The 10,758-nt window shown below is 46.4% G+C and overlaps 1 protein-coding gene across 2 annotated transcripts; it reads right to left on the reverse strand.

Annotated features, from left to right (window-relative positions):
* Positions 1–4,517: 4,517 nt before the first annotated feature.
* slitrk5b (SLIT and NTRK-like family, member 5b) lies at positions 4,518–10,425 on the reverse strand. 2 transcript variants are annotated; one of them, XM_057044292.1, is made up of 2 exons: positions 10,068–10,425; positions 4,518–9,322 (listed from the first exon to the last, which is right to left on the reverse strand). In XM_057044292.1, the coding sequence occupies exon 2, from the start codon at positions 9,271–9,273 to the stop codon at positions 6,670–6,672; it is 2,604 nt and encodes an 867-aa protein (XP_056900272.1). In that variant the 5' UTR covers positions 9,274–9,322; positions 10,068–10,425; the 3' UTR covers positions 4,518–6,669. The 2 variants fall into 2 exon arrangements, with proteins under 2 accessions (XP_056900272.1, XP_056900264.1); XM_057044284.1 differs by lacking the exon at positions 10,068–10,425 and adding an exon at positions 9,688–10,021.
* Positions 10,426–10,758: the final 333 nt, after the last annotated feature.

A 10,758-nucleotide genomic window follows, 5' to 3' on the forward strand; every position in this document is an offset into this window, starting at 1 on the left:
ATGCACAGGACGCCGGGCCGCGGTGCTCGGCCTCCAGGATACACAGCTTCCCGCTGTCGTTAATGAGGAGAGATACAAATGGTCAAATTCAACTAATACTGGTGCGTTCAGCTCTCAGCTCTTTGAAGTGGTGGTTTTTGAGAATTAATGATATTCATGACCTATTTGCTTCTTTACTTTATGTAAATTTCTGGTGGCCTTGCTGGCCTGATGCATAGAGCATATAAAGACGGTGTTGTCATAACAACAATATAATTAGTGAGTGGAGTGAAAGCATAAACTTCAAAAAAGAAAAGAAGGAACTGCAGATTCCTCAATCGTTCCATTCCCAGTTCCTTTGGGCTGATGAGCAATTTTGAAAATGAACATCAAAGTCAGAATCTCATTATATTATAACAAATAAAGCACACGGTGAAGACATTAGTCTGACAGCTCGTATATGGCGGTGCTCTCTGGGGTTCAGGAGATGGTTACCCCACACCCCCACTTCGCCATCTGTCCGGATCCATTCCAGCTCTATGTAAATCCCACCAGGATGCTCAGACAAGAGAGACAGAAACATGAAAAAGTGCTTTTTGGAACTGCAGCGCAGCCTCCGACTGTCACGAGATTTGAGCACGAGCAGAGCGGCTCCACCTTAAAGTTAGCGCCGCTTCAAAAGTTCAAACATAAATGAGGGGAATTGGCCACCAAAGTTACCGAGTGGGCGTCTTTTACAGCTCATAAATAAGGAGACGGTTCTTTTTACCTTCCGTTAAGACAGCAGCAGCATTTGCATTTACACTGCCGACAGCAGATATTACTCTTTATTTTGTGCCATGAAACTCCGTGTCTTTAAATAAACTCAGCAGGCAGAACAATAAAAGCAGGCAGCAGAATTATGTTGGAGCTATTTACATGTTTGGTTTCCAGACAACCGTGAATAAAGTGGACAGTAGCCAGATCGGGGCACACGAGGTTCATGTTGGAACTGGGCTATTCGCTCCCTGAACCTGTTGTCAACATCCGGGATGCTAATGAGGGTCACGCAAAGGTTCCCTGTCAGTTTAAGTGGCTATTCTGCTGCAGTGTCCTTGAGCAAGATGCTAGACCCTTATCAGAACGGTTGGCGTGGGGCCTGGATCTGACACTGGATGGAAAAATAGAAGAAGAATGTTTTCAGAGGTGTGGTTGGCTTATATAATTCCAACAAGTCTGCTGAAACAAAGAGCACCTGAAAGCTCATTCTGACAGCAGAGGTGCGCGACCCTCAGCGCTGACGCCCCCCGAGGCCCTGGCTGGTGTTCTCTGCACTTCAGCTTTATTTAGTTGGTAGCAACTGAGAACATAATTTAGAAACACAGTCTGGAGCCATCCTTTTGGTCCAAATGATGAAACGCATTTTAAAGTTCTCTTACGCATATTAACTTTCAAAGGCTCCGCCCTCTGCTGCAGCGGTGGGCCTGAAAGATTCCTTTATGGTAGATAAAGCACAATGAATAAATAAAGGGCGATAAAGTGCCCTCTAGAGTGCCTTTCAGGCAGATAAAAGGCATTGAAGTGCCCTCGTGGGCATCAGGACTCTCTCTCTTATCCCTGCCGGCCAGCCACTGCTCCTCAGGACTTTATCTCCTCTCCTCCACTGCAAGTTTAGCTGAAATGACCAAGTTTCCATGACTGATGCTCACCATCAGGTTTATATTCTTGTGCTGGAGTTTCAGCACATTTAACCATGAACTACCATCACAGAGCAGCCTTTTACCGGCTCGGATAACCAGAGTACTCACACAGTTTTGAAGGGAGATTGACAAGTAGCCTTCAGACATCCATTCTTCACATTCAGAATGTGTTTTATTTCCGTCTGGATTGACAGTTCCGGAGCCTTAAGTCCACAGTTGGCTTTCACATAGGGAATATTAATGGTTGCCTAATATTTCCACAGATTCTTGGGCTGCTGCAATCACTGCATCTCTACAGCAGAGGCCTGATGGTGATGACTGATTCAGGGCATTTAGCACAATTATGGAGGGACTCCATTTGCACACGGTCTCTACGGAGCAGCCATTAGGAAAGACGTGAAGGAAGCTGTAATCACAGTTAGGGTCTCTTGTCATTAAAAGGTTTTATCAGGAAGAGGTGCTGCATGTCAGAGCAAACTGCAACTGTCGCTTCAGTTTTCGGAGACGTGCGGGGGAGAGAAGAACAAAATGTGCAGCGGTGCTACGTCGCAATTGCAGCTGCCACACCAGGTCCGTCCACAGTGTGCATGAAATAACAGCCTCGCACCCAGGCCGGATTTACCTGAGATTACAGTAAAGGCTTATAAAGTCACACAAATAATGGAGAAAAACTGAGTAGTTCCTGAAAAAGAAATTTAATTTCTCGGCACTCGGCATAGTTAAAGTAGTCAGTCGATATTGCTTTTGTGGAAAGCTGCTCCCCTTTTTGAACTCCTCCCCCCCCGATCTCCAGTCTGCCGTTATTGTTCAGACAGAGGCACCCATCTTTTCTCTGGGAGATTTGTGTCTTTTTTATCCCTCAACTGAACGAGGAAACACAAACAGTGCCCTTTCAGGTCGCATCTTTCTCAAATCTGCAGGAGGCCACGCTCGTGTGTGTTATGCTGGTGCGCCACACGTATAAATAAACCACAAGATTAAAAAAACGTTTTTTTTCCTCCATTCCTTTTTTCCCCGTTGCCAAGACATATTTTACAATATATTCACAAATGTCCGTCGAGGCGTGTGTTTTTGTCACATTAAATCACGGGGCAAAGCCTGTCAATCTGTGTTAGGCTTTATGGTGACACTTGAGGCCAGCGCACGGAGGAGGACGTGCCCTTGATGCGCCGCCGAGCCAAGGGGAACAGGGCCGATAAAAAAAGCAGTGGCATATCAGAGGTTAATGTGAAGAAGAGCGGCTCGGAGCTGAGCAGTATGCTATAGTTACTGCGGGGGAGACTTGATCGCCAGAGTGGCTAATGTTGCGTTCATTTGAGCGACACTATGGATCCAGCTAAGAGTCTGACATCACAGAACAGAGCGCCATGAAAGCTTCCTATCAACACCATTTCACCGCTTTCATCAACAGCTCCTTTATCTTTGATTTAAATGTGAACCATTTTCATGTTCCGTGTCGTATAAATGCCAGGATGAAGGAGGGTTTTGTCATATTTCTCAGGTTGGCAGTCATAAGCCCGGCTAAGCTCTCATAAATATTTGTGTTTCAGTCAAAGTGACGGCACCTGTAAAGTTCAGCAGGTTCCAAATCCAAACCAGCCTGCAGACTCAGGGAGTGTGTCTCCATCAACCATCCATGGGCCAGACCTTAACACACCGTAGCACAGTGCAGAGATAACGGCCCTTTTTTGTTCAAGATGTAACGGCTGAATTATTAAGTGGACACATTCATTCAGCCGCTGAGTTATGTGAAGGTTTGTTGAAACAAAAATGGTGAAGACAAAAAAAAAGGAAGATAAAGGTCTGGCTCCATCGCCCGGCTGAGGTCCTCCAGGCAACCGTGAATACACTCAGAGTCAATAATTTATGTAGCCAGACACACACATCCGCCCAGGCACACATCCGGAGTGAAATGGAGTATTGCCGCACGGAGTCGCGGAAAAGCTTCAGGGACTGAAACAAAGGCTAACAACTGGAAGCAGCACATATGTCGACAGATGTGAGGCCGCGTTCAGCTCCGTGAAAGGCAGAATGGTGGTTTGAGTCAGCGGAATTTTATCCGCGTGTGCGTGTCAGATGTGAGCGGATAGTAAAGGTTTTCCCTCTGGAGGACGCCTGCGGTCCTGTGCTGTCTTTGCGCCGCCTGACACGTCTCTTCAAGCTTACATAATGTAGATGTGGCCTCATTTCCGTCTCCCCAGCAAAATTAGGCTTTTCAAGCAGCTAAGCAAAATGACACCATCAGTCTGAGGAGACAGATGATCTGGGGGGGCGGGGGGGACCCTTTTCAGAAGCAAATTGCGGTCACTTCTTACGTAACACACTCTTCTTTTCGCCCCTTCATCAACGGTGGATTCATGGCACATGTAACAAAGAGAATCACCTGATGACGCGTTCACTGCACGTCAGCTTATTCCTGCTCTACATTTGCTTTTGGTGCGTGCCAGCCTTTCTAACGTTTCCATGGATACCGAGTTGTCTGGTAAGTACATACAGTGCCAGGTGGCACGTGCACACCTGCGCCAAAAGGGTCATTCTGGATTAAAATGCATCATAACTGACACGTCAGCCAGGGAGACTATTTAAGAATATTTGAATAAACAACCTTTCAGTGGCCCATTTTGTCTTTCTGCCGCGGGCGTGTGCTGTGATCGTGCACCGCCGCTCTGCTTTTGAATCCATCTGCGTAATTGAAACCATGACAATAACCCGATGTGAGCGTTTGAAATCCGTATAGTTTGAAAGAGTAATTAAAAACTCCAAGTGCGCATGTGAAGCATTTTAAAAGCTGTCCTCTTCGTGCACTATTCGCTGTGCTGGGATCGCTCCAGAAGGGCAGAGAGAACACAAACACGGATCTACCAAATGAATGCATATGTTTTATTCAGTAGCTAACAAGTAAAGAAACACCACGCTGTAGATATATTTACCTCACATATTCCTAGTTGCGCTGTGCATTTGCAGCAGGAGTCCAGGTCTTCATCGCAGATGGGAGTTTGCATGAAAGTGCTGAAGATGTGCTCTATTTACAGATATGGCACAAATAGAAAGAAACCAACCGAAGGAAAACGCATCAAAACGGAAAACAATCGAATCATGATACTGCTTCCTGTTTGCAAGATGCGGAGGGGGAAAAAATCCTTTTTAAATTTTTCTATGTAGTCTCATAGAAATCCTGCATGGGGAAAAACTTGCATTCTAAATGCTTGTCATACGTACAATAAAGGTGTTCCACTGAACATTTTTCGCAAAATTTATACAGACTGAAGTACCACAAAAGGTTTTGTACTTGTCCTCCACATACACTCCAAAATACAAAAAAACTTTGCATTTGTGCTATTTTGTCATATATTCAACTCACATTGAACACAAACAAAAACAGAGCTGTCATTTGAACCAGTGTTCACAAAAATCAAATAAGAAATTACAATTTTGTGTGGTTATTTGTTCATGTTTACAGTGTTTTCACCACTAACTTTCAGTAAAAAAGAAAGAATTCTGGGCGTAGCAAAAAGCATATACAAGCTACAAAATGCCTCGAGGGAACGACAACAAGTTAGAACTGGATAGTTGATCAACACAAGCTGCAGTTTAACGTCCAGGGTCCAGATATACTGTAATGGGCCAGAGATGGGTTTGCATGGACGATCTGCTCGAGCACTTTTGGACGTTACTAACTGTAATGTCCTCTCACACACTGGCCTCCCTATAGAGCTCTGCATCTGCAGCCAATAGATGAAGGAACCTAAATAATCAAACTGCGAGGGTGTGATCATGTTAAATATGACGTAGTATTAAGTAGATTGTCTAAGAACATGAGTATATCTACTTTAGTGCAACACATTTCATATATTTTAGTTTTTTTTTACCTTATTTTCCAAACCTACCTGTATGGCTATATATGCACGTGACACTATAGAGTGCATTTCTATACATGACATCACTGTTAACTCATCAGAAGTCAGTATTGCATTTTTATACGAATTTGTCTTTCTTTTTTTGCTGCTATAAAAATAGTAGTTTAAAATATGCTTTAATATGGGCCCGAGTGTAACATATTTGAAATAAGTTCAGACACAAATATATAGTAAATAGAGAAATTCCACTCATACTGCAGAGTTTGTATAAAACACAGGGTTGTGGCTGGCTGGAACCCTCCGACGCTCCATACATTCTCAGTAAATGAAGAAAATCCAAGAAAGTTAGACAAACACAACCACCTCTGATCAGAGACGCGAGACGTCGTCACAGCAGCTAAAGCTTTTTTGGATCTGAGGGCAGTTTGGAACCTTTCAGTTGCAACGTTTTTGAATAAAGTGACAATACCTCAAAATGCAATGCAACACAAGCGCGGCATGTGTCAATAATCCCGCAAATGCAATTGTTTTGGTGAGGCAGGAGCTCACCAACATGAGAGATGATCCTCAGTCGGTGTAGGATAGATTAATTATTCTCTCTCAGCAAGAGAGCACACAGATTACTGCCTGGTAATCTGTGCTTTGAAATATTACACTGGAATTTGCTTGATGATTCTCTGCACTATTGTCCCAGATCTGGCCGTAACTGGAGTGGGATTCCTGAATTAATGCGCAGTTTGTATTATTCTGGAACGTACTCAGGTTTAAATGTTTTCCAATTTTCCAATCCAGAAATGAGACACCTCTATGCCACTGAAATATATTGAGTGGTATGCAAATTACTGCTAATTTGTAAGTAAATGGTCAGATTATGTGGGATTAGACATAAGAGCCCTGAATCGCTTGTTCCTATTTACATATTTATCACCAAACACCCCAGTGATGACAGTTTTAGTGCCGAATGACTCAAGATCTCCTTATGCTCTCTCAACCCTGTAAAGCACATTTCCCAGAATTCTCACTGTAAACGTCAGTGTTGGTTTTATTTTTTACCAATAAAGGCATTAAAACAGTTCTGCTGCAGTTCTGCTTTAAGATGCGATCCGTTCCATCCGGAATGATCCGCTGCTTTAACGTCAGGGAGCGGGCTGTCCTCAAAACTGCGTGAATGTTGTTCTTTTTTCCAGAACCTCAAGGTAATCTGGATCAATGTGGAGCTTGGCTTTCAGTTCCCAGTACTCGCTCCTGTTGGGCTCCACGTAAACGGCGCTCGGCGCAGTGCAATAGACGATTGTCTGTTGTATCCTCTCCGGGTGCACGTATTGATGCCTTGCATCAAAGTCTGAGGGGTACTTGCTGGGTGACCGTGCGGCGTGTTTGCACGGCAGCGTGGTGCTGAGGCGGGCCTGTTTGTCAGGCTCCAGCGCATCTCTGTAGTAGCACAGATCATCTCGGTGTGGGGTGGAGGGCTTGTTAAGAGGCTCTGGAGTGGTGGCGCTGTATTCCGAGCTTATTACATTGCTTGCAGCCTCTTCATCCGAATTACCCAGAAAAGCGCCGCTCAGCTCGTCAAAGTCTCTAAACCCGTCCGCTGATTTGCTGTCCGTCAGGGTGTGAACGCTGGTCCTGCACGCGGACTCCGTGGGCGGAGGGATGTACTCATATACGTGTCCGGCGGATGTCCTGACTTTGGGAATGGCTCCCTTTTTGTAAAGGCCGTACTCCATATTTAGGGAGCTAATGCAAGCATTCATGGAGTTATTCTGTTTGTTTTGGCTCTTCTGGCGTCGTTTTTTCATTGCCACAAACAGCCCGGCAGCTACGAACACAGACGAAATAAACAGGAGGAAGAGACCGAGAATCATCACAGATAAAGGGATGGCGCTGTGCTGTGTGTCAGAGTCCAAGGATGTTTCTATGGTGATAGTGCTACCAGGGAAAGACTCCTCAGATGGTGGGATCATTGAGGCAAGTATATCAGAATTATTAGGGCAGAAATTAACTGTCTTAATGTATCGCATATCCTCCCCGGCCAGCCTCTTGGGCGAACCACAGATGACGTTGTTTACGACTGTGCCAGTGCTGAGCTGCTCCAGCCACGTCCTCAGCTCCAATATGCTGCAAGTGCAATCCCAGGGATTCTCATACAAATCCACCTGCACCAGGGCTGTGAGCTGATCGAGGACACCGCTGACAGGCAGGTAGCGCAGGTGGTTGTTGCGGAGATTCAGTCTGGCTAACACCAGGCCATTAAAAGTACCCGCTGTTAAAGTTTTTAACAGATTATTGTTCAGGAAGAGAAGCTGAAGTTTGGGGACATGCTGGAACGTGTCAGACGCCACCTCTTTAATGACGTTGTACTCTAAATAGAGGAACTGTAGTGTCTCCAGTCCGTAAAACATGTCGGCCGTGAGGTGATCTATCAGGTTCCCATTGAGATACAGTCTCCTCAGATGTGTCAGATCCCCGAAGGCCCTGTCATGTATGTGAGCTATTCGATTGTTGCCAAGATGGAGCAGATCCAGTCCTGTGGCCTCGATGAAGTCTGACCGGCGTACCATGGGGATGTAGTTTCCAGTCAGATACATCTTTTTGGGATTGTAAGGTTTGGGGTTTAAATCTGAGATCTGCTCTATCTTCCTCTCCTGGCAGTTCACATTCAGGCCGAGGTCGGAGATTTGAAGATTGCAGGTGCAGACCGTCGGGCAGTCTAAAGGCACGGGGGACTTGGTCTGATACGAAACGATTTGGCCATAGTTTTGTGGTTTATTCGCTGGGGCGCGAGATGTGGGCCTTGATTTTAACCTGCCCGACTGGCGAGGTCCCTTTGTGGGTCTGGATGAGGACCTGGCGATCCCCGAGGAGGTGAGTGAGGCTGTGACTTGTGCCGGCGTTGTCTTATGGTATCCATTGGTGCTCAGATGTGGCAGCGGCGGCATCTCGTATTCGGCGATCGCTCTCCTCGGGCACAACTCCTGTTTGGAAACTTCGTCGAGGTCCCTCCCATGGAGGCGGAATGGGAACTCGCAGACGACGTCGCCGACCAGAGCCGTGTAGGATATGCTCTCCAACCAGGTTTTCAGAGCGATCAGCTCACAGGAGCAGTTCCACGGATTCTCCTCCAGCTGCAGCTCCACCACACTGTCCATGTTCTCCAGCAGGCCGGAGTAGGGAAGCACTTTGAGCTGATTCCCCCGCAAGTCCAAATGAGTCAGTGGTACGTGCTTGAAAACGTTGACGGGCAAAGTCGTTATTAAGTTGTCATTTAGAATCAGGACCTCCAGATGACGAAGACTGCTGAAGGCGCTCGGTGCCACATGAGTGATATAATTATAATCAATCTGCAGATACTCCAGACTTTCAAGGCCAAAGAAAAACTCTTCCTTCAAGGCATCTATTTTGTTGTTATTGAGATGTAACCGTTTCAACCCCTGAAGTCCATTAAAAGCCCCCGCCTCAATCTCAGATATGTCATTATTTCCCAAATGTAATATTGTAAGTCCTTTGTACTCAATGAAATCATCGGCAGACAGCTTTTTCAGCAGATTCCCTGTGAGCAGCAGATAATACTGGGGGGAGCGCACTGGCTTAATGTCTGAGACAGTAACAATTCCTCTGTTTTCACAGCTCACAGTGAGTGTTCCCTCCTTCTCCTCGCAGGCGCAGAGCCTCTGACAGATTTCCCCGTAAGTGCCGAACATCTCCGCGGCGCACATCGAAGATGCACTCAGCAGAAGGCATGGAATCCAAAGATCCATTTTCCTCCAAATGATGGCTCGGCGTTCAGTTCCGAGTCCTCAGTGTCATCTAGAAATAAAAGAGACACGGCGTAAAGCAAATCAGGCACAAAGACAGCAACTTCCGCTGAGACAAAAAAAAAACAACCCAAAAAACCCCGAAACGGGCTGAATGGCTTCATTTGCTGTTACCCAGAGGTAACTTCTGACTGCGCGGCTGCTGGTTTAAAATGGCTCAAACAAAAGCGGAGCAGAAAGCAACTCACTCCTTCAAGCTATGTCAACAGAGAAGGAAAAGCAAGGTCAAAGCAAGACAGCCGAGCTGTTAATGCCGTGAAACCAGCTCGGGCTGATCAGCTGTCACGTTGGTCAGAGACGCGAAAAACGGGACGATTGAAAGAAATGTGTCACCGTATCAAATATAGCAGCACCCACCTCGAGAACATCGATGGCAATTCAGGCTCGCCGGATATTTCAACGCGTCTCTTTTTAATCCGCCAACATAATCAACTGGGGATCAGGTCTGCGCCGCCACTTACGCACGGGAAGAGTGAGAGAAACGCTGAACAACCATATCTGGGAATGCTTCTTTTCCCGCTCAGAGAGACACAAGCAGCGCCTGGTAACAAAGTTACTCTCTCTCTCCCCCTGCCTGTCTGTCCGTCTTTACGCGCACGCACGCACGCTCGTTGGTGGGGAGGATGTCAACTCATTTCATGCACAAAGAATCAGCGCACTGGAGCGCCATCCTGAGATTCGCACCCCCCAGCTCCCAAAAAAAGAAAAGAAAGAAAGAAAGAAAGAGGATGACCTACCTACGGAAAAGAAAAACAAAAAAACAAACAAAAAAACGTCCCGAAAAATATCAATAATTCAGCCGTCAGACTCGATTTCGAGCTCAAACCAGTTGTTAAACCGCTTATCGCGACAGCCATCCAAAGGGGAATTTTTTCCCCCTCAAATGCCCAATGACATCAGCTTTTTTTCTCCCCACGCATCCTGGAATGTCAGAGATGGAGGTAGGAGTGAGAGGTGGAGCTCAGACATTGGGGACAGGCGTGTTTTCATCTGGCAGAAATTGATTATCTCACATCACACGTGCGCTGGAGCTTATTTACATCTCAGCTGCTATTTTTGGACATCCCAAGTTGGTGTGCAGGCAGCCAGCTGCCTCTCTCATCATCACTCGAATTACTGCGCGTCCCTGTCAGAGGGCAGGGGTGGTTGGGAATTTCTACCCCCTTGTTCTAATCAGCGAAACAGTAAATGGAGTCGCCGGTGCTGTGAAAGAGTCGGCTCGTTCCAATCTTCCTCCTTCAGCAATGCAGGCATCAGTGAGGCAGCACAAATGCCTGCTGAAAAGGCTGAGAAGACAGTGCCAGCTGATGAGGTGGTGGTGGTGTGTGTGTGTGTGTGTGTGTGTGTGTGTGTGGGGGGGTGTCTTGGCAACAACTCCTCAAAGCTCATTCATTTTCAGCAGGCTGGGGAATCTGGACGGTGGGGAGA

The sequence above is a fragment of the Takifugu flavidus genome, chromosome 1 (assembly GCF_003711565.1).
Source record: "Takifugu flavidus isolate HTHZ2018 chromosome 1, ASM371156v2, whole genome shotgun sequence".
NCBI lineage: Eukaryota > Metazoa > Chordata > Actinopteri > Tetraodontiformes > Tetraodontidae > Takifugu > Takifugu flavidus.